Source organism: Antennarius striatus, chromosome 24, assembly GCF_040054535.1.
Source record: "Antennarius striatus isolate MH-2024 chromosome 24, ASM4005453v1, whole genome shotgun sequence".
Taxonomy (NCBI): Eukaryota; Metazoa; Chordata; class Actinopteri; order Lophiiformes; family Antennariidae; genus Antennarius; species Antennarius striatus.
The window spans coordinates 3,443,441-3,468,173 of NC_090799.1; the positions used below are offsets into that span (position 1 = coordinate 3,443,441).

The 24,733-nt window shown below is 40.9% G+C and overlaps 2 protein-coding genes across 3 annotated transcripts in view; both read left to right on the forward strand.

The window, feature by feature from the left end:
* The first annotated feature begins 425 nt into the window (after positions 1-425).
* On the forward strand, positions 426-9,422 carry LOC137591636 (MSL complex subunit 3-like). Of its 2 annotated transcripts, none has more exons than XM_068309762.1 (14): positions 426-698; positions 2,406-2,485; positions 2,696-2,791; positions 3,088-3,182; positions 3,265-3,362; positions 3,512-3,640; positions 3,769-3,926; positions 4,020-4,178; positions 4,258-4,487; positions 4,570-4,659; positions 4,986-5,095; positions 5,665-5,764; positions 5,855-5,939; positions 7,970-9,422. In XM_068309762.1, exons 1-14 carry the CDS (start codon positions 441-443, stop codon positions 8,067-8,069), a joined length of 1,788 nt encoding a protein of 595 aa, XP_068165863.1. In that variant the 5' UTR covers positions 426-440; the 3' UTR covers positions 8,070-9,422. The 2 variants fall into 2 exon arrangements, with proteins under 2 accessions (XP_068165863.1, XP_068165864.1); XM_068309763.1 differs by lacking the exon at positions 426-698 and adding an exon at positions 1,087-1,459.
* Positions 9,423-16,530: 7,108 nt separating this feature from the next.
* LOC137591428 (FERM and PDZ domain-containing protein 4-like) overlaps positions 16,531-24,733 on the forward strand; it is a 45,847-nt gene continuing 37,644 nt past the window's right edge. The window contains exon 1 of the mRNA XM_068309408.1: positions 16,531-16,740. Coding sequence (XP_068165509.1) covers positions 16,691-16,740 — 50 coding nt within the window. The 5' untranslated portion in view covers positions 16,531-16,690. The remainder of the gene's footprint in view (positions 16,741-24,733) is intronic.

Consider the following 24,733-nt stretch of genomic DNA (forward strand, 5'->3'; position numbering starts at 1 on the left):
ACAGTCTGTTCACAGGTTTAAGGGTTCATGTGTATTATTTGCGCTTCTACCGCCACCTGCTGGACAAAATTTTCTATTACAAAATTAGTACAGTGTCCCTAAGGGACCAAAAATAATAAAAACGAGTTTCTCTGACGTCTTTCAGTGGTTGGAAATTTTGGGAGTACAGTACGATGGTACACAAGAGGTGTGAAGGAAGACACCAATTACCTTGATATGTGCACATATAACAACTTGATAACCCTTTACTTTTGGTGGTTTTTTGTTTAGCTTAAATTACGTTTATAACAGGAAAAATGTGTGATGTACAAATTCAGGCTTATGTGTGTGATTAATTTGTACAAAAAAAGACTTTTGTCTTTTTTGGGAAACTTCGACATAAATAAGTTTGCAGCCAAATAATGCTCCCGCAGGCTGCAGGGGGAACTGACGAAGAGTCGATGAAGGCAAAACGAGAATCTGGAGATGCGTCTCAAAACAGCGCCATCCCTGTCGAGGCTGTTCGTGGTGGAGGAACCATCACTGTTTGGCAAAGAAAGGGTTACGGAGTCTATGGGGTCTCGATCGATGCCCCCTCTCCTACAAGTCGCCATGAACAAATGAATTCGCGGGGAATTAAATATCAATTTCACAAAGGAGAAAGAGTCCTGTGCTTTGAACCCGACCCTACCAAGGCTAAAGTGTTGTATGATGCAAAGGTAACGTTTTATGCAAGTAATTCAGTTCTAAAGTATTTCGATCGTGCACAAATGATTAATTAACAATGGGAAGGAAATGCTTGTCTGATGTTTCCACTTGTTGTTTTCGACCATTAAGCCTTTATGGACTTCTGCATACAACGTTAAACGTAAACAGAGCTCTAAAGTATGTTTTTGCACGATTTCCGGGTGCGCTTGATTTCCAATTTCTTGCTGAAGCGCAGTTTAAATAACATTAGTAAAATTAATTACTCTTTATTTTTCTTCAAAATGCTGCAAAAAAAAAAACTTAGTACAAAATTATACATTTAATAAATAAATTTACTTGATCATTTGAAGTCGTCATAAAACAGACGACTTCTATGGATGGCCGTCATCCAAAGTAGCTCAACGCAACGCGTAATAAGCGAACGCACAGAAACATTCGTCCCGATAATTTGGCAAAACCTTTACAATATAGCATTTCAGTTATTTCAGCTATTTTATTTCTATTGCATGCAACCTCAAAGACGTTATCCATTTTCAATCCATAAGAGGAGTATTACGTCGTTTTGAGTTTGGATGCTAACCGAGGCTACATTGTAGCCCCGCATTTTAGCTTAAGTTATGTTTACATGTTAGCTCACTGTTAGCGTTAGCTTCGTTGAAAGCTAAGTTATCTCTTGCTAAACAACAGTTGGCTGCATTAACTACACAAGCTATCAGCGTTTTAAGAAGCTCCAAGTATTTTATACAAATTTTCTCTTCACAAAGGATATCGTGTGAGTAAAATTTACTGTTTTTACTTTATCTTGCAGGGAACGTCAGCTAAATTAGCGTTAGCTTGTTAGCTAAACCAAAATGAGCTAATCTGTTATTGAGATTGTTGGATGTTTTGTGAAACATCATTTTAGTATAAAAGCTAGTCAACTGAAACGAATTTGCAAAACTATTGTGTACTTGGGTGTGTATATTTAAGACCGTACTCTCCTGGAAAACACCGTGATAATGTCATGTTTTAGACAACAAGCTAATATGTAGCACCAGCGCCTTACTCCGGCATTTCCGGTGTCATCCCTTAGCTACCTCTGAACTGTCAACACTTGTCTTGAACTGTTGCCACGTTGTTTCCATGCCGGGGCAATGAAAAAAGGTAAAACATATTAAAAAAAACCTATCAAACGTTCTCTTTCGACCATCGAACGTTCTCTTTCTCTCATACAACTGAAACACACCATTTAATTCATGTTGCACTCTACGCTCCAGTGCAGCGAATGAATGACCTTCATATATTTTGATGTATTTGTATTAATAATGCAGCCTGGAAACCTGCTATTGTGATCATTAATATTTAAAATCTTAATACTCCTTTTTGAGAAATTGAAGAGACTGCAGACATTCTTTGTAAGCAACCTTCTGCAAAAAGATTGTGTATATGCTATAATGCATTAGAAAAGTGCAGTCTTCTACCTCAAAATCAACACATGGTGGAGGTAGGTGTACTGACTATTGAAAATGAGATGTTCCTTTTCAGATTGATTGTGGCGTATAGCATGCATGTAAAGGATGACCACGGGAAAGCCCAAACCTAGGTGCCGCTATCTGATGTGATAAGCCGATTCACGACGTTAGACTAAGATTTCCTGAACCTATGAAAACGGACTGAATGACAACGTTGCTAAAGTAAGATTGTACTTCAATTGTACATATCGTGTGTTCACATAACAGGTCATTGACGTCTTAGGTGCACATAAACATGGAAAAAGAGTTCCAAAGTATCTGATTCACTTCAACGGCTGGAACAGAAGGTAACACAAAATCGGCTTGGTTTGATTACCGTTAACAACTGACCTAAATGTTTCATATTCATAGTGTTTATTGCTGCAAAATCTCATATTCATCAATGTGTGTTACGGAATAGTCATAGAACACTGGTGTAGAACCACATACTGGTTTTGTGTGACTTTTTTTTTTTTGTCAGTTTTATTTTATACGTGCTTGTGTGTGTTTTCGGGTAGCTGGGATCGTTGGGCTGCAGAAGATCATGTCCTAAGGGACACTGAGGAAAACCGTAGATTGCAGCATAAACTGGCTCGCAAAGCTCTAGGTCGCATGTAAGTTCATGTTCATTCATTCAGACATGAAAAAGACAAATAAAACAGATAAACGTGGAGTATATTCCTGTTTGTGTGTGTGTGTCACTGGAGCCTCCTGGCAATAATTCTCACTCATTGGAATGGTTGACAGTCCTACCGCTGTCAGTAACCATACATGACACCTGTAACCCATAACACAGTCCAGTCCATTGAATGTATACATATGCAGGCTTTGGATTCATGATAATTACAACAACATGTTCTATTAGACTGCTAAATTTTGCGTGCTTGTTTTCCCCCCTTCCTGCTGTCAGGAAGAGAAAGGCATGGGCAAAGAGGCGTCGTCGTCCGTCTGGTACTAAAACTTCTCTGAAGACTCTCCCTAAAGAGGATGACAGTGATGATGCATGTGAGGAATCTTGTTTGATCTTTGCGTTTTGCGCTTACAGTCTCCCCTCAGCGATCGAGTGACTCCCTTTGTCTGTCCCAAGGTTTGATTTCATCTTCAGAGAGCAGTGACGGCGATGATTCCGAGCCTGATTCTTCAAATAGCGGGGACAGTGCCTTCTCTGAGGATATCAACAAAATGGTGAAGCGGATCGGCTCACTGTCCAAATAGGATGTTTAAATTTAAGGCCTTTAGTTCACTTAGCTTCAATTTTGTTTTAATATCTAGTCAGAGGATTTTTAGGTACGTATCAGGCAAACTAATCTTTGATTGTTCGTGTATCATATCAGAGGGTTGAACCAGACATGAATGTTAAGAGGGAATGTGAGGAGAAGATTGTTCACGTCGACATCAACATCCCGGATGTTCTGAAGAAGAAACTGGAGGATGACTGTTTTTACATCAACAAGAGGAAGAAGGTAAACCACACAAAACAGTTTGTTGTACTTAGTTTTTTCATTTTGCTCATCTGTCGAGCATTTCGAACAGTTTGTGGGTATCACTGGGAACCTTTACCGTCATAATTGCCTATAATTTTCTCTGCTAGCTTGTAATGGTGCCCTGTCAGATGAATGTGGTGCATATCTTAGAGTCCTATGTCAAGCACTTCACCATCAACAAGGCGTTCATGGCCAACGAGAGGTATCGGCGTCAGCAGAACGCCATGCAGAACAGCAGCCCGCAACCGGTCCCCCCAGAGAAGAGGTCTGTCTGGAGGCTCTGGGCATCAAGGGGAAATAGTCGCGAAATCACATGTAATATTAATTCTGTAAAAATGAATCTTTCCTTTGATTCAAGTGAGGAGCTGTGTAAAGAGATGGTCGATGGTTTGAGGATCACGTTTGACTTCACCTTACCCATGATCCTCCTTTACCCCTGTGAGCAAGCTCAGTTCAAAAAGGTCAGCTCCTCCAGGCTTTTCCTGGCCATCAATGAAAGCTCGCCCTGCTCCAGCAAGTAAGAGTCATCAGGTCTGACATGTTGAGTCATCATTTGTCCGTGATATACTGTATTTGACTCAATTTTGCATTTCAAGCGCTCAACGGGACCGTAGTCCGAGCCCGCTTGGGCACAACCCACCCACCCCCCAGTCCACGGACAGCCAACCAGCGTTGAGCGACGTCTCTGCAACCACGCCGACGGCTCCCACTCCAAAGCGCCGGCGCCACCCTGACATGGATTGCATCTCGTACCAGTCGCAGTCGCTAAGACGCTCCACAAGGAACACGTCTGGGGGAGATCGGCCAGCTGAAGGAAGCAGCGGAGGTCATCAGGTTTTGTTTATATATAAAACAGTTGTATCAGTTCTTTTGTTTTTAATCGTTTGTTATATACATGTAATATTTAGGAGGAGGCAGTGCCGCAGCGTCCCCGCAGCTCAAACGCCGTTTGGTGGACACCTCATCCCAGCCCAAGTTCTTCTTCAACCTCGACAGAAGTAAGCGAACATAACACTGGAATAATTTTTTTTTTTAATAAAGCACACACAACTTAAAACTGAAATATTCTACTATTAGGGTAACTTTTTGGGGGCTGTTATTTAATTTAACCTTCCACTTATTCTAAATAACTAAACATAAGTGATGTAATAACCAGTTTGACCCAGTAGGTGGTGATATTTCACTACTTTTTTCCAACATTCTTAAGAAAGTTCCTGAGCGTAACTTCACTCAAAAACCTTTTACTTGTTCCTGTTTTATTTGGAGATAAGCGATGCTGCCAGATGTTTATCTGTAAGTCTGTTTGTTCCTTCTCTTTTCTCAGAGACGCCTGTGCACAGCGGCTCATCTTCGCCGTTGCCCATGACTCCTAACAAAGATCGAGGAGGGCCTTTCTATGGTTTGGAGAGCCGGAGGAACAATGAGCTGAATGAGGTGACGGAATTTAGTATCACGATTGAACTTAAATGTTATCTTCTTCAAGGACACCGATTCCATGATTGCATATTACTGGGAGGGAATTGAACCAATATGTATTCAGTCGACGCTCTAGTTGAAATGCTAATATTAGCCCCACTGATGTCAGCCCTTCTCATTGATGGTTGAAACTATACACAGCAGAAAATAACTATTACCGACATAAAACCTCCAGCACATAAAGAACATCAATAAAAAGTAAGATTACATTTTAGAACATAAAAGAGCAAAGAAAAACCTATTCTGCTTTGTCCTTATGAGGAATGCAGCTCATCAATCTGTGGCTCAGAGAGCAGCGCGCCGTTCTGCCTCAGTCGCAAACGTGAATACATTTTTTATTCAATGCTTTCCTTTTATTTTTTTTATTGGTCATTGTCCTCACATTTAGATGCATTTGGTCACTGTTACGCCCATAAGACGCGGATAGAGCTGAATGTCCATAAACACAGCAGCACTAATGGAATTCAGAGAAAAGTTTTGAGCTGTAGAAACTCATTGCTCGTAATATTTTTTCCTTTACTCTTCAGGTTCTAAGTTGGAAACTGACTCCTGATAACTACCCTCTGAATGACCAGTTACCTCCACCGTCCTACCTTTATGGAGCGCAGCACCTTTTGCGGCTCTTCGGTTGGTGTCTCTGATCATTCCGTTGTGATTAAATTTGTTAGATTGTGGTTTGGCAGTTATTTTCAAAGTCACAGTTTTGATTTCTTCCAGTGAAGCTTCCTGAGATCCTGGGAAAGATGCAGATCCCCGAGAGGAATCTCCGTGCTCTGGTCAAGCATTTGGAACTCTTTCTCAGGTAAATTGTGTTCAATGAATGTTATTTCTTTTTTATTCGAACAGGGAAAAAAGGTATTACATGCAAACACTTTAATCAAGGGCGCAGGTTTCCCTCCTCATTAGACTGCAGGGGGGATAGTACAGATATTTTGACACACCATTTCTTGACCAGAAGCTGTGGGAAATCACGTTTAATTTCCTTGGAGGAATGTGAGGTGTTGCATTCAGGAGCAGGACATTAACTAAAAGTACCCTGACTTCAATTGCACCTTGCTAATAATAATGCAGTCCATTAACTGTGGTCTGACCTAACTAAGGGCTGAAGCACACTCGTAACCTCTAGCTTTGAGCTTCAAGTAGTTCTCATTTCACAAGGTGGGGGTTGGGGGTGGGATGTGAAGTCTCTTTGACACCCCGGACATATCCAGTGCACAGTTGACTCACTTTTTTCTCAAGATGAAAGACAACGGTAGAAATTTCAAAATACCAGAAAACACCGAAGCGAAAAGGCAAGGAAGACAAAGTAAATGAGAGTAGAGGGGAGGAAAGGATGGAGTGAGAAAGAGCATGTGTTAGAGGGAGGGAGATGAGTGGGCGTTACACAAGCACGGGAGTCTAATCTTTAAATCCTCCCTAGCGATCTTCAGTTCAGCCAGTCCCAAACCTAGGGGGGATTTAGGTCCTCTCATTCTCTAATCAAGCACACGCAGTACCGCCTTATGCCACCGCGTTGTGCTGTGGAGCAGTGCCTGACCTCCACGATGAGTTGGCAGCGGGACGAACAGAAGTCCGAGAGCCAAAAATCAGCTCCATTCTACCTCAATCAAAAAAAGAAAGAAAAAGAATATAAATAAATAAACTCTGGCTCAGTATTTGATGCCACACAAATCACAAGGTGGTCATGACTGTGAAACCGGCCTCGTGGCAGATTGTGCTGAGCAGGAAAAACTGATTGATGTCGATGGGACTGAAGCGCAGTGCATTCTGGGATTTGGCCACAGTTGATCTCTCACTCTCCCTTTCTCTGCAAGAATGATTATGATTAAGTGTGTGTGTGTGTGTGTGTCTGTCTGTGTGTGTGTTTTGCGCACACATGTGCACACACGTTGATTTACAGTGTATATGCCTAAAGCGGCTTGCCTTGTGTTATTACTGATCTTGCAGCTAGAAAGATTAGCGCAACGGTAAATTTACGGCGCTGAACATCGTAAAAAATTATTTTCTAGTTAATGAATATAAGTTGAAACCTGTCCAGTCCTTCTCAATGAATCTTTCTGTCTCGGTTGTTTTACTTGTCTTAAAAACATTTTTAAATGAAGTCTTGTTTGCCTCTAATTGGACGGCGACGTTCTCACACGCCCCTTCGGTTGTCCCATCAGGTGATCTTGTTTATTATACATTGTCATAGAGTTCTTAAGTTTTTCCTCTGATGAGGATAATTTGTTTGCATTGAGATTAGGAAGGCCGGTGGAGTTAAGATGAGATGGCAAGATTTAGAGGATTTGGCCGAGTAGAGGATACTAAGAAGATTCCGGATTAGTTTTCCCCACAACTGATTAGATAGGATGGTGGGTGTGGGTGTGTGTGTGGAGGGGGGTTGTTCACCCTTTCCCTCTATTACTGTCTGTCGGTCATGTTCTCTCTGTCATAGCTGGGGGTGGTATCGGACTGGAGGAAGGGGGGGGCGGGTATCTTGTGCATATGTATCCGGGGAGAGGTCAATGGGTCTCGGATTTATGTTGAGTGAGCGAGAGGGATATCGAGGAAACAGAAGTCGTTGTTGACCTGAACAAGACATTTGAGATCCACATTTTTTATTTAAACCTTCCCTATGGTATTATCTCTCCCATCCTACCATGAGAACACCTGGAGGGGAATTTCCTTCAAGCTCTGAGTCGAGGATGAAGTATTCATTGCGGCACGTATTGATTCTGGACAGACGTGGTTGCAATCATTGTTAACAGAGCTGCTGAACGTTTTCAGGAATTACAACATGTCGATCTCTTGTACTTCCTGCCCTCGTCTTGTCCCCATCCTGCTATCTCTTAGGTTCATGGCAGAGTTCCACGACGATTTTTTTCCCGAGTCGTCCTATGTGTCCGCGTCAGAAGCCCACTACAACATGAAGCAACCAAGGCCTGTATATTGAAGGAGATGGTGGCCATTGCGTTCCCTTGCCTTTCCTTGTTTGCCTCCGCCCTGACCTCCCCTCAACCTGTCTAACACTGATCTGTCTGGGCTTCCGTACAGAGAACTAAATGGCAGCAGCCTATGGAGTTCAGCTGATTTCCTGGACAAACCTTTCCCCCTCTGGCCTTACGTTCGTTGTGCTGTCGTTGCCTTGGGGAACCGTTGGCTTCTTTGACGCCACTAACCCTCAATGCTGCTCTGTTTGTGGGATTATTCTGCACGCCTGTCCGCCCGACGCTACTTTGTTTAAAAGAAGGCCTCACGAGGTCTGTATGTGCATGTGCTACAACTTGTAGGACCAAAGGAAAAAATATCTAATAGGTGAGAATAGACTGAGATGCATTCAGCGCTGCTTGCCATTGTCACTCTTTGTAGCTACGGAAAGGGAAACCACGTTGAAAGCCACCACGTTCGTGTCCTGCCTGCCCTTTATGCTAATTTTATATCCTCCTTTGGGTATTGCATTCTTGTTTACCTGTTTTGTTTGTGCACTGACTTCTTGTAAGCACCTCCTGCACCAGCAATCCTATGGATGCTATCCCTCTACTGCTACATTGGAACTTTCCCCCTTTCAACCCGGAGATGCTTCAGTGCTTTTGCTGTAATTTACTGACTCTTGAAAGACTTTCCATCAAAAGTGTTTTCCCGTCTGTCACTGAGAGACTTGCTTATGTCCTCGCTTTGTATTTTGTGTCGTTTCATGCATGTTTGATAAATGTCCCGCACTTCCCAACCTCCCGCCTCTTCCCCTTGAGTTCAAACAAAGGATGAGGAAAAAGAGTATGAAAAAGAAGCGAGCAGCGTGTTGTCATTTCACTTTTACACTCTGCAAATTCAAAATATCAATTTTGAAGGTAATCCAGAAAAATTATAACGACTTGGAAGTGTTAAAAATTAATTTAGCGTACATGTGTGACTGACGCCTTTTGGCTAAATTTTATATCAGACAGAAACAAACAAAACACATATTTATCAATGCAAATATGCAATTGTCTAAATGTAAACCAGTATGTTATTTATTTTTACACACAACATTGCATCTCCTTGTTGATCAATTGTTGATTTGGCTATGAAATGTTTTAACAGACATGTAATGAACTTGCTAATGCAGTCTGTTTCTGGAATAAAGACATCCATCTTTGTACCTGGTACCCGATCAATCATGTTTATGTAGAATCTAGAGCACCTGTGTTATGCGTTGAGGAATGATTTGCGTACCCTGTCAGAATTTATCAATCATGTTTGTTTTCAATGTCTCCTCTTTTTTATTAGCCATTTGTAGAAATCCAATAAAGACTTTTTGAAGCTCATCAACTTATTCAAATATCCATGATTGTTTTCACCTATGAAGCACTGATTTCATGCACGTTGATTCTCTCAATGTATTTTACAACCTTGATCGATACCAAGGCATTCATACAATTTTTTTTTAATGCCTTGGAACGATTAAGACGAATCAGCGGGGAGCAATCGAAAGGACATGAATAACCGAAAACCTCTTAACACACACATCTATTATAATAGTAAAGCAGATGGGAGAATTGAACACCTGACCCTTTTTTCCCCCCAGACTATATCTTATTGAAACTTTGACCCCTGAATCGAGGGTCATCACAGCTTGATGTCAAATCTCAAGTTTTTTTTGTGTGATTCTGTTGATGTGCATTTCAGCAGGTAAAAGAAAAAAAGCACAAAACAAGGAAATCCTATTTTCTTAGCATGACTGCTTTTATGGTCAATCTGTGATCAATAAAAAACAACAAGCACAATCTCCAGACCTCATGGATTCAGCAGTATAAATTCTACACATTGTCTTCAATGACACTTTGATTGTGTGAACATTACAACACGTCTGAGAATGTTCACCAGTTACCCTACAGTCAAACGTTTATTGGACTCATAAAACTAGAATGTCACTCTGTAGATCTGTGCCAAAGTGATGGGAGCAAGTTAGGGTCATAGCGATTTGCTTAATTAGCATTTTTAAAATGTAAATTACCAAATCTATCACACGCGTTAACCTTACAGCCCTACTTTATGTCTTTCCCAAATCCAGTCCTCATCTACAGTTCTGGAACCAAAGACAGTCTTGTATTGACTCTCAGAATTATTTACGCATCATGTGTACGATAGATACTTTTGTAATCTAACGCTGTTTCGACTGCATGCACATGCTTGAATACTTCTGAAAGATGTATAGATGACGTTGCCTGTGATTTCTTACTCTGCCACATTATAAGGACTTGAATTTGCTTCAGTATTCCGTATCAAAGGCATCTGGAACTTCTCTGAATCAGGACGTGGAATATTTTGTGTGACATTGTGACAAAGCATCAAAAAAATATATACAAATTTTGATGTTTGGCTGATTTCAAAGCCTCTACATTGTATTTGCATCCCTTCTAAATTAGTCACAGGAAACTTGAGAAGGGTAAGATCTTGTACAGCCAATTTAATCTGGCTTTTTCTTTTTTTTAAAGTAAAAGAGGTTAAAATATACTTGATGTAAATTTGATGTGTTCCCCTATACCTTTACATTTGAACTTCACTGAAGAAATGCTCTTAGTCAATTCCCAGTGTGGGAAGCTGACTAACCTGGCCTTCCCATATCAGGATCCTAATGGGTTTCAGTGGTAAGCCCTAATCGTGTTTGGATTGGGTCAGCCTTCTCGCGATGAACTGCTTATCGCTGCAACCCAAGACAGCACTCCCTCGCCTGCTGCTATCATGTAGCCGCAAAATCCACCGGTTCAAGCCTCTCCATGCATTTCAAATCGATTTCCCTTCCTGCAACGACTCTATCAACTTACCGCATGATTCAGTTTTGGGGGGGAAGATGGGATGTAATGAGATGTGAGCCATCACCTTATAAGTGCCGCTGTCCATACCTTTCACCTGATTTCGCATCTCCGTTTGTTTTTATTCACCCGCCCCTGTCTGCAAGTGGCTGGTTTTATCTCTCCATCCCCACTCTCTATCCGGATTTGGTGTTCCAGTTTCTTCCCTGAATGGTTTTCTTTTCCTGCCTTCACATCCATATAACCACCTCTATTGTCTGAAGTCTCCTCTGATTGGTCTTTTGTCTTCTCTGTTCCCTGTTTCACTCGATTTAATGCTTTATTGAGACAGAAAAGACTGAGCCCTTGGCTAGCAGGACTCTTTTACATTCATTAATCTACTTAAAAAGTCCCTTCCTTTAGTTCTCTGGAAGTGTTTTGTTTTACCAAGACATTCTTCAATGGATCCAACTGTTCCTCATCATCTTTTCTCATCCTCGCTCAACTTCATCACACAACTTTTTCCTCCATCATCCCGGTCTTTCCATTGTCTCGCTGGCACCATGGACCTTGAGGATGATTTTCAGAAGGACCAGGTGGACACCAGCCTGTCTGTCTCTTCTGACTCTTCTTGGGCATCATTTGACAACAGCACTGACCTCACATCAGTCAGCTCTGACCATGCCTTGACCCCGGTGATGGCTCCCATCAGCTGTAGACTGTTCTTGGACCAACACTTGAAGAAGTCTGCTTCAGGTAAAGTCTCTTCTGAAGGGCGAACCAGTCACCTGACGTGGAGAGAGACGTCTTTTCTTGGAGACGACGAGTAAGTACTTCACTGTAATAACTGGAACACTCATCAGGGGAGAAGTTCATGTATAATTTTAGTGTAATCAGATTAGTTATAATACACATAATGCTGATAGTTCATTGAAAAATCTGTCAGAAGACAGGTTGCTGAGTTGGTCGGTCGTTGGGTACAGCTATCAGTAAACTGATGAGTTTATTCCAGATACATTGTCCGGGTTGACTTTTTTTAAAATGAGTTTTACAAATTTGAACTTAAAACATTTGCTCCTAATTTATGTTTGGTCATTGACGAAAAAGTTGGGCGAAAAATGCTTCATGCTAACTGGATACTCCATTTTATCACAGTGGTGCCAAATAAAATCCTCTGGTGATGAAGGCGTCTGGTTGCTTAAGATATTTAGATAAGATGTTTAGATAAGATATTTTTCCTTACCCCTTATGGGTTAAGAATTTAGCAACAAGAAAAATAACGCACACCTATCAAGAACGGACGTGATGAGAGGATGAAGTATCTCCAGCAATAGCAACATCCGTGCCAGAGTTCTCCCTGAGACTTACAGCTTACAGTGGTGGTGATTATCGGTTTCATCTGGTTTTAATCACGAAGGGTTCCGTAATGGGAGTCGGATTCCCAGTAGCAGGACTGTGAGAGCGGATAAAACAAACCCTGCATTAGTTAAGACAGAGAACATAAATCAGCACTCTTTGATTTCTTCAGAAAGTCTCCAGCGAGCGGAAAAACGTGGGGTTTTGTTCGTTTAGCCTTTCTTCTTCTCTTTCCTTTTTTTTTTAATAACTACCCTTCCCCGGAAAGACAAAAGTCTGAACAAGCTCACTTGCTGACACCCTCACTACAAAATCAACCCCCCAACTCCCTGTGGAGTGTTCAGTATCTTTACACGCTGGCTGATTAGATTTTGGTTTAGGAATATAGAGTCAGAGACAACTGAGGAATTGTAAATGGGCTTTGTTCCCTTCCTATGTCTTTGAAGGGTTTCAATTTGTAAATAAATAAATAATCGTTGGATTGAAAAATAATTATAGATTTTGTTTTGTTTGAAACTCTGAAAATTTTAATATATTTATGTATTTGCAATAAATTACGTTTTAAATTTCCCATTTTAATCAAAAGCACTTAATTAGATTTAAAGAGGGGGAAAAAAAACATTTGCGTGATATCACGCTTGTTTGCACCAAGGAGTCAATTCCCTCGTAGCCGTCTTCTGTAATTTCTCTATTTCCTCGCCGTTCACTGATTTTGCATTGTTTAACGCACTCCTTCAGACTTTTCCGCACCAAAGAAAATGACTTCAGTTTTTACCTACTTATACGACACGGCAGAGACGATCAAAGTGCGTTTCCGTGTTCCAGTGCTCTCGGGCGCCTCGTCGCATCCGAGCAGAGGTTGTAAATCATTAGGTCTTCAGGAGAACTTTGGGATGGAAAAAGTGTTGCTATCTCTCCACCCGAGCAGAGTGCATGACAGACAGACATTTTCACAGTTGGGTGGAGGCAGTCTGATCAGAACCTTCCTTCTTATCTCGCCGCAGTAACTTAATTTTCTCCCTTTTTCAAGCTCGGCGGTTTTGAAACAACAATTCGAAAGGATTCAAAGCCCGGGCGTGAGAGTGAGGCGGCAGTCTGGAGCGTCCTGACGGCTTGAATCCAGTTTGTACGGCCCCCTTCCCAGCCCGGGATTGATAGAGGAAAACAATTTGTCACACGCAATTTTATCTGAGGCATTAAAACATTAGATTACTTATTGTTGAATGAGTGAATTTTGGAGCCGTGCAGGATTGTTGTTAGGGGTTAAAAACATTTTAGATGTAGCTACTTGAATTCAGACTTAAAAAAACACAACTTAAACTTCTATAATTGACCGTGTAATGTCAGTAGCATTTCACGGAAGCGACGAACCCACCGGATTCTACATTCTTGCTCAGCTCTCGGACCTTATTTGCTGTCTCAGAAACTTCTTTAATTCTGACTTGTTTTGTTTTTTCAGCATTGTGGTTTCAGTCTGCTGAAAAGCACATAAAAACCGTCTCTGTGCTACCGGTCCAGAACTAAACAGCAGACAGACAAATTCAGCAACTGTCTGAAAGAGAAGCCAAAGAGCCGGATATTTCCCTGGGGAGTAAAGTGCAGTTAGAGATAATACGTCCTGTGTGTCAAATGAGCATCCAAAGACTTTCCTTACCTGATTATAACTGTGTGATGGTCTTTTAAGGCAGTCGTCTCCGTTTAAATAGGTCTATGGTTGCACGGTAACAAGGTTACACAGTGATACCAGAGTAGGTTTTATGATCATCACTGTTAGATAAGGTTAAACGGCAGGTGGTGTTGCATTAAAGTCACATTATGCTCACGGATATTTGGCTCAAGCGGGAACAGTCACAAAAGAACAGAAGTTTCTGAAAAAAACAAGACAGATAGGGAAATTTAATTTCAATTGTATCTGATGCATCGCAAGTTTTGACCTTTATTTCTCGTTCCCCCATCGGACCAGCGGTCAAATATTTGGAGGTTTTGGGTGGAATAGAAACTTGAAAATGAGACATGTTGACATTTAATCACATCCGTTGCGTAGCATTCATCAACGACTTTGCAATGCTGTAATTTGATGTGAAGAAAATTCAAACACAAGTGCTGCCGAAAAGAAGACGTATTACTTGCCGAATCAAATCCGCAGGATAAAGCTTTAGCCATTATGACAATAGATGACAATTTATTACTTTTCTTCTTTCTGTCACTTTCCCAGCTCTCTATCAGTGTCTGACAGTCCTCATAATATTCATAAAGATAGATCGAATTTTAATAAGTGGATAAAGAAATAAATTGCTTTTACTTTGAAGACTCTTCTTCCTGTTTTTCTCCGTAAACAAACAGGGTTACATAAAGTCAAAGCCTCCAGATGGACACAACCGAAGTCCGGAGTCTTTCCCAGCATGCACCAGCACACATTGACACACACACTCACACACACCTGCATGTGTGTGTTCTGACATTAAAGAGCTTACTCCCATTCCTTAATCACATATTTTTTGTTTATACACACAGCATTCACCTTCATACTGACCTTAACCTCTCTGCCTTTAACTGAGACATTTATCATGTGTTCAGTTTGATCATATAAATTGTCATGACAAGAAACAGGATTTATGAACAGGTTTTTGTGCGGTTGCATCTCTGGGGGGAGCTCAATATCTGATATCTTTTCGTCCACACAAAGTACCGAATCAGCAGAAATTTGAGACCAGGCGTACCGTTTTGTGTTGCTTCATATAAAATTAGACACACAGTGGACATGGTCACCCACCAATCGGTAGGCCAGTCCCTGCAGACACGGCTATAGATAGCTTCTTGGCCGAGAGTGTTGACCAGGTGGCGTCTCAGAGGAAGCAAACGGACCGGGCGTCCTCCCTCACTGAAAATGTGCCGCACTGACGTTTTATCTGCATACGGACTTATCAATTTTTTTAAAAATTTTTTTATAATTTACATGCAGAATATTCCACAAATCAGACATTAATCAATGCCACCGAACCTGTTTTGTTTTTTCTTTAAATGTCAGCTTCATCACCATTTTTTCTTTTAAAATGATAACTGATTAGAATTTAAAATAGCCATCTATTTACTTTTTGCAGCACAAACGAACTGATGTATAATAAATAATACACACAAAAAAAAGGCAAATTCAGCTGTCAGGAAACACAATCCTCACCGGCATAAGGGCATCGGTTAATGCAGTCATTTATCAGCAAGATAATCAGTCAGCTCCACTTTTTTCACCAACTATTCATCACTTTAATGTCGATCACTTTGGCAAAGTCATTTCTGGCACCTTCTGAAACTTTTGTCACCAACAGATGCAGTAAAGCTGCTACGTCTGGTGTGCGTGTGTGTGTGTGTGTGTTTTCTTCTCATAACACATGTGTCAATGTTACTATAATTTTTTTCTCATTTTTTCCAAGAGAAAATAAAGGATAAAAATACTTTATGTGATGGTGGGTGAATAAAATATTTTATTATGTGCACTGTTTTGTCACTGCTCCTTGTTTATCTCTCTGCTGAGCCAGCAAGGACAAACATATTATCATGTGTCCTTCCCTTAGTGTTTCTACATGATGGTGGGTAATCTCTAGCTTCCTGCTTCATGCCCAGAGGCGCAGCTGACTTCTGTCTGCTCCACATCCAGTAGTACAACCAGTCAGACGCTGTCATTCATTCTCATCCTCCTATGCATGAAAGAATTGCCTACTATGAGTCATATACACATGCTTGCCTTGGCATCCCAGTTTTGGGAGTGTGTATCTGACACACACACGCACACACACGTGCTCTTTGTAAGTACAGCTGCTGATGTCTGCGCTTAGTAGCGGCTCTAAAGTTGGCACACATCTGTTCATGCATTGATCCGACTGTTCTGTGTGCAAGTAGTGTGTGTGTGTGTGTTTGGGTTTTTTTTTTTCATCTCTCCGATGATGCCATGTAGGGGGAGGTTTTTCCCAACGTTGCGGTCTCACACCGCGGGACTGGAGTCGCATGCATCTGCGCCGGCGTCCACGCGTTTGGTGTGCATGTGTGAGTGAATGAAGTTTATCCCCGCTGGCCCAGATGCCCCCCTGGATAAATCCATCACCAGCGGTGCTGCACAGCGGTGCTAAGCTGGAACATTTGGCACCAAGCTAGGAATAAAAAAAAAAAAAGAAGGAAAAAGAAGAAAAACAGGACAGACACATATGCACACACACACACACACACACACACACACACACACACACATAGAAAATTGAGTTTGGGGATTTCAGATTCAGAGATTCGACGGTGGGTTTTTTTTTGTTTTTTTTTTGAGTGAAGGAGTTGGACTCAGGGAGCAGAACAGGAGCTGTCTCTCCCGACACGCTGAGTCCTTTTCGGTGGCGGGGGCCAGGGGCGCCCATCCCACACTCTCTCTCCGTCCACTCATCAGTCCGGTCCGGCTGACAGGAGGATGGAGCCGTGTGACGACGATGACGAACTGGGAAATTTATCCACTAACCAGTAAGTTCGAGGCGTCCCCTCGATGCTTCTCCTTTTTTCTGGCTGCTGTGGTCGTGGAACAGAACTAAGAATTGATTTGAGATAAAGGTGCGTTTTTTTGTTTTTTTTTGTGTTTTTTACACACCTCTTTTTTTTTTTCCACTGAGGCCTTTGTTGATGAAGCTCAATGGGAGATTTACATCCAGGTCGGTGATGGTTGTCAGGCCTCTTGCTCATTGTCACTGATTGTGTACTAAATATAATCCACTAACAAAACCAATTTTTGGTCATTTCATACATCATTAAAGTCATTTCCATCAGAAAAATATATTTTGCAGTAATAATATCCAATCAGTGACATCTTTTGAGTGTTTTATCTAAACAGAATGGACTTAAATGTTTAAAGTTATCCACAAAACTTACTTAAGAAGTGATTTAGTACATTTTTTGAAGTGAATGAAGCAAATTTATCCTCACTCTACTGGAAGGAAGCAATATCCTGTCATCAATCTTCCCCCCAACGATGTGAACTTAAATGTACCCAGTTCATCCCCACCAGATCTGTTTCTTCATCATCTCTCCACCATCATCGCAGTTGCTCGGAGAAACCTGGTAGATTTAATGTCGCGCCATCTTTCCGTGGGCTTTAAAGCAGCCATATTGTAATCTTCCACACTGCATTGACGGCACGTGAGTCGTCTGTTACGTAAGGCCGAGGAGGCTCCAAACACCAACGGAATCCAGGACCTTGTAATTACTGAACACCCTTAGAGATTACATCATGGATTGAAGGGGTTTAGCTAGCTGGCTGCCGGAGAACGTGGTCATGTGTGTGTGTGTGTGTGTGTGTGTATTTGGGGTCTTTTCGTTTATTTATTTTATATAAAAGTAACTTTCAACACTTTGCAAATTCAGCATCAAAATAAATGCTGCATGTATGTTGGCGGACAATAAGGATTAGGAGTCGGCGTACCTGATCGCTCAGGATGGGATGTAATTGTTTCACTATCGGCTGAAGGGTGTGTTTACTTGAACTGATTGTCAGTTAGAGTGATAATCCAAATTTAAACCCACAGACACATTTAAATAATCTGATGGATGGGCTGTCAACGAAAGAAATAGATTTACGACTGGATGTAATCAGACATCAAAAGCCTGGCAATGATTTACAACCAGGAGGTGTAGATAGATTGACCAGCAGCTCAGCTAATATATTAAAGAAAAGAAGTAATGAATTTATTCTTTTGTTGAGACGTACATCCACATGTAGATTCAACCGTCAGAAATAAACACAACTCGAGTGTGTACAGCCGTCTCTACAGTTATAGCAAAAAGTTTGATAATCCAAAGTTGCATTTACAAACGAGAACTTGTGAATTATTAAAATGTTTGGTAAACGTCTTGAAAGATAATTCACGTATTTCCCTTTGTAAAAATAAAACCAAATGCTTTTTCTACCGTTTCTCCCCTGAAAGGGTAGAAAAATTTAATAGGGGTAATAAACCTTAGAAGGTGGGTGGCAGTAGCACCTATTGCATTGTTTGTGTGATATGAACGATGACCCCTACAATGGGGGCCTTTATTTTTTCATATTGGACAAAACAATAGCGGAACAACACCCCACCCCCCCACCCCCGGTGAGCCGTTTGTCATGATCTTCTTCTATGAGTTGCTGCAAACTACTATATTGCTTTATTCAAAGTTTATTCAGAACGACCAGTTTAACAGTTTATTCAAATGAGCGTATCTAGAGCATCACGACAGGTCCTGACGGTACTGCAGCTGACAAGGCTGTAGGGGGTTACGTCCGGAAAATAGAAATGTTGGGAACCGCCGACATATAGGATGTGATTTTTGGTGCCGACTTAACATTTCCAGTTGTCATGCCGAGTCACATGTCCTTTAGTTTGTCGAGAAGTGTTGCACAAGCTTGTATTTTGCATCTGTAGAATAAAATATTGCCTTCATGGAGTTTTTTTTTTTTTTTAACCTTAGATAGGGGGGAAAAGAGTAAAAAAAGATGCAAACTCTGTTATTCTTCCTACCTAAGTATAAATCCATCCAGCTACTGGGACGAAGAGCGCTGTGAGTTTGAGGAAGCACCAGATCGCAGCATCATTGTCGACGGATTACAGCAACGAGGTGATAGGTCATTGGCCTGGAAACATGTGACCCAGAAAGCAGACAAATGAAATTTGATTCAGATTCAGGCTTTACCCTGCTGTTTCAGAGAGCGGACTGATTTTTTTTTTTTTCCCCCCAATCTCTCCACCTGCTGTTTTGTGGTTTTTCCAACCACTGATATTCCAAATATTTGAATGTTGACTCAGCAGCTGCAGAGTAAAATCAAGTCAACCTGCTGTGCCGCTGTTTGCAACAAAACTAAAATCCCCATTCATGCTTCTGTAGAGTATGACATTATTTTAAATGATAACATTTTCATTACGTATGCTTGCAAGCTACAGCGACGCAATCAACTATCTCCTTCCTGGCTTTTCCAATTCAGAATAAAAAAATATGCAGCTTTTTCTGCAATGAAATGTACAAAACATACACAAAAAGAAAGGTAGTCGTAATTCCAAATGGGTTTACAATTTCATTCATTTCTGATTACTGACTGACTGAACTGCAGGTTTTCAAATCTGATTTACAGTATTTTGCATGGATGAAAAGTGAACAAAAATGAAAAACAAAGCAATCCTTGATTCCTATTCTCTTCCTGTAATGAAGCTTCTCACCAAAGCCTCAGTATTCTGTCGTTACACTTTTCTTTACCATCTTGCTTTTTTTTTATTCTGACTGTGTATAAGATCATAAGCAAAGAGGGTTAAACAGGGATTTAGCCGGTGTGGGAACCCTAAACTCTAGGCTAACATCAGAAGAGTCAGATAGCTCCAAAGAAAATTGGACCTTTTTAGAAAAGACTTGATATCTGTACAAATGACCTTTCTTTGGTCTGCTGCACATAGAGACCAATGTTATTTGTCAGTCTAAAAGAATGTTCTTCTTTTATAGAAAGTGTGATTGTGGCTTGTGGTCTACCTCACTGTGGTGCAGAGGAGGCCGTGTCTGTGTTTGCACAATGTTTTGCTAATGGGTTATTGATCCGGGAACTTCAAATCTGTAAATATCTGTCCAGCATCACTGCTGTTAGTCTGAAACAGCCAGTCAGGTTTCTTTATTCGTTAAAGGTAACAGAAAGCAGTTCCAGGTCGCCGCGGCCCGTTTTAACCCCTGGTCGTAATGACGTTTAATGCGAGGTAATGGCCATTTTATGGTTTTTCTTTTGTCTCATTTCCAACTTTGAGGGGTTTATGTATTCCTAGGCTTTTTTTGTGGTTTTTTTGGTGACCGTTGCATCAGAGTATCTCGTATTTTTCTGTCTGCTTTGTTTCCTTTTATTAAAGACAAGCACAGTGGCGATTATCTGATCAGGCCAAAATGTCTAAAGATAACAAATACGTTCCGTTTTCTCCACTTTACTTCACCGATATAAAAAGTAAAACATAGACGACACCCTGCAGCTTTAATGACGTGTGCATGTGTCCTGTAAATTATTGATCTTAATGAGACACACTTTCACCAGAATCAATACCACATTATCAGCTAAAGTATTTGAATTGTATTTCTTTGACACCATTTTTGTAGCGGGTAGCGGAAGCAGATGATGATGATGATGATGGATGATGATGATGGTGATGATGACAGTGTCCCCATTATCACTTATAAACACAATATGCATAGCCCCGGTCAGCGCGTGAGTTTGCGTCTTGACGTATGGTACGGAAGTGTAGCTGTGCGATGCGCTAAATCGGGATTTGCCGTTCAAATCCATCGCCTGTGTCCGAACATTCAGCGACCTTTCATAACTGTCAGATAAGCTAATGTGCAAAGCCACAATCCTTTAATGACTGAATACAGATATGGCAGCCGCTTCGCCGGTTAAAGACCGTTTACATTCATCAGGGTTATGACATGCTTATCTCTTTATGTCTGCCACAGGAATGGTGAGATTTAAAATCCCATATGCCAATTAGTCTTGTCTGCTGTGAATGGATTCAACAGATGCTTAACCGGTGTTGTACAACCCATAATAATTGTTTGTTACTTTATATTGTTTTATGCAGCAAATTTTATTTCAAATTTTAAAAATATACTTTTTATAGACCAGTTGTGTACGAATTAGAAGGTTAAACTCAATTTTATTGCGATTTGTCTTTATTAGCTTTCAGACCAACGCACAAATTCGAACGTTTGCCTGCCAAAAGCAATTAACATTATTCTTTCGGACCTTTGGCAGGCAGTTCTTTGTGAAAAGGCAAAACTATGTATCTTTCACATACAGGTTCAAACATTACTTGCCCTTTTTTGCATCATCTTCAAAACTCATCAGCCATTATTGACCACAAATACTGAATTTATTGGTCAATTTTCTCTGAAGAAAACCAGGTTTTTAGTAGAATCTAAATCACAGAGTTAGTGTCTGTCTGCATGTAATGCCTCTAAAATCATCATGTAAATATAGTTCACCATCAGAAACACATCTGAAATTGAATGAGGTGTAATGACGTCTTTGAGTCACATGACTTTAACTTGAGTCAGACCCTTTTCATAGATTTCACAAAAGTAAAATTGTCGTGCAACATGACTTGGACTCAAACACCAATGACTTGTAATTTCAGATATAAAAAACTCAATAACATCCCAACCATAATAAAAGATCTTAATTAAAACATGTAGAACAAATTTCCTTTTTTTTTTCCCCCCCAGAAATGACTAATTTCAACGCCTTTCAACACATTTGCCATTTTCTCATAATCATTCATGAAAGATATCATTTCTACCATTGCAGTTTCACAAAACGGGGCTCCACAGTTTTTATTCCCGTGTATTAATTCCACTCCTGCCCAGAACGTTTTCACCGTTACTCTGACTCCCATTTCACTCTCATTGCTGGAAACGCTGCCCGCTAATGTCCACCGTAATCTGGGACCGTTGCCCAAACAATCCGCCTGCAGCCTCTTTTGTCACATCATCGGTCCCTAGCCTGGTAATCTCCCCCCCCAGCCCCCTGCATTCTCTGGGATTTTTTGTTCAGGTTTATTTGCACCTGCGTGCTTGTTTGTGTTTGTCAGTGTATCTGACAGGCAGAGTATTGACTTCGCCCGTTTCCTCGAGAGATGTGGCCGACGGAAAAAACAACAACCAAAAAAACCACAACGAATGTCTCGTCAGCATTCAAGCTTAATGAGAGTGTGCGTTTGCGCGTAATTAAATGTCACATAGTGCCTGAAGACTCCCTAATAGCATTGATCAATGTGTATGCGCACCAGGCAGTGTGAGAATATGTGCGTGGCGTGCAACCAAAAAGGAAGACATGGTTTTTATTCTTGCAAGAGATGTTCTTTTTTTCCCCCCTTTTTACAGCTGTGATAGCCGCTGCTGATGAAAAGCTCAGGGGTCTGGCATCGTGCTAAAAATGCAGCTAGTTGACAAATAGTTCCCAATATTTTCCACTCTTCCTTATCTCCTAAGTGACTCCGACAAGCTCCGTTATTCAAGAGAGATGTTTAGAAAGCTGACAGCAGGAGGCATGAGGAAAGAGGAGAAGACAAAAGCAGGAACACACACACACACATAAAAAAAAAACCTAAGTGGAAAGTTTTTTTGGGTTTTTTTAAACCCACACGGAGCTCTGAGTGGGTTGTTGCTGCCAGGTACAGCGGGGATGCAAGGCAAGGATAAAAAACTCTGGGAGAACATGACACAAACTTGAAACATAAAAACACAATTCTCTCGGGCAGCTGGAAAAGTTTTTGCTGGATGTTGCTCCGGGCTATTCTTCGAAAACGGCCTTAAAAGTTCACGTTTTTGATCAAACTTTACAGCCAAGGTGCGGAATTTAAAAGATGATGATTTTAAAGTGTGCAATAAGCCTGTCTTATTTCTCTAGATGATGCTCAATACATCACTTACAATAAAAACCCACAATGCATCCTTTACATTAGGTGTTGAAAATGAAGTCTTATTGATGCAAATGCAAATTAACTGCCCGGCCACCGTCAATGCACTACGCTTTTAATAAGGAATGCTAATGAAACCACATAAACAGCCTGGAGGAAGAAGAAGGATCTTCTTTTAATTGCTTCTACGGTCCCTGAAGTATAAGTATTCATCAACACTTGGCAAACATATCAGCCACACTGATAAACCTGCCATCTTGTATGCTCATGGATTTTAGCTCATTGATATATGTGGGATGATGAGTAAAATAATTTGTAATGCAGAAATAAGGATAAAATCATTAATAAAGATGAGTTTAAGGGATTTTTATTTTTATTATAAGCACAAACATGTTAATGATGATCGATTGGTATCAGTTTGACTAATTTGTTCTTATCTTAATCTTAATAACATGTATTACAGTGTTTAAGTCATCCAAAGCTGACATGCTGGACATGTTAGCTTTGGACTGAGCCAATAAAACTACATTTCTGTCGCATGCATAATTAGCTAACGCTGCTAACAATGAGTCTGAATTGTATTGCTTGTCTTTTATTTTTCCTCTTGTCACGTCATCCCATTCCCTCCATTCTTTGTTTGCTCCACCTTCAGTCTCCTTCCCTCCTGAAAGATCATCAACTCCCCCATCACACCTTTGTTTTACAACCCCACTTTCGCATATCAATCTCTCCCTCCATCTATTTATCCTCCATGACCTTTCTCCCCATCACACACCCACCCACCCACACACACACACAAAAACATGTCCTTTGCTCCCCCTTGTATATTTCCAGTCAACTTCTCCACCATCCATCCATCCATCCATCCCTTCTGCCTCTCCCTTTAGGGTCCTCTGCCCCATCAGATTATGCCTGCGTCATAAGGAGGGGAGAAAAGAGAGAGATTGCCGGTTGGATTAGAGTGGGTGCAGGAATGAAATTCAATGATCTCATTGTTTAGACATGTCACATAGCGTTGGTGTGTGCGTGCATGCGAAGGGTGGCATCCACTTTATCCCCTGTAATGACAGTGACCGCACTGTTGCATGCTGGGAAATCACGCATGTGCAGCGCCGTCACAGTTTGAGTGAATGACTGATTTGCACTTTTATTATATTCATCTATCACGATGATGTAGCATAGCGTGAACGGCATATTTAAATTTTATGTGATGATGGATTGGGCTGTAGGAAATGGACAGTACACAGTCATCAGTTGTTGGTTTTTTTCTTTTAATTCAAGGAAGTATTAAAATGCAGAGTATGCAATAGATTCTGCTGCTACGATTTTGAGTGATCCAATGCCCATATTGATAAAATTCAAAACAATTTAGGTAGCATGGAAACATGGGAGATGTTTTCTTTGTCAAGTCAAGCATGGTTTCTTACTTTTGAAACAACTGAAGGCAATCGGGTTTTTTTTTTTTTCTAACTGTTGCCCTCTAGGTGCGGCATGCTAATCTCGGTCTGCAGGGTTCCAAAATTTGGATGCTAACACCATTCATTCCAACCATCTCATGAATTCCAAGTAGCATCAGCGTTTTGTGGAAAAATCATTCGCAAAGCAAATATGAAGGAAACTTTGTAGATAGGGATGTAAATGTTTGTCAAAGGTTTATTTAGTTAGGTAGCCATTGCAAAGGGATTTAAACATGACCAGCACCACTTTGAGACTGAAGGGAATGTAAAAATATTTATTCTTCTGGCAAATAAAAGTTGTTTAAATATTTTTTCACCAAATATTATGATGGATTTGCTTCATTACAAAGCGTTTCAACTACTTGATTAGTTTGGAAGCAGCGTCTGATGAAAAGCGTATAACTGGCTGCAACTGCAATGGCCATTTGGCTCTTTAAAGGAGATAGAAGAGTGTGTTAGATACAGCTGCAGCACGCACACACACCTACACACACACATGCACACACACACACGCACGCACGCACGCACGCACGCACACACACACACACACACACACAGATAATGATAACTCTACTTTTGCGCCAACCTTTCATA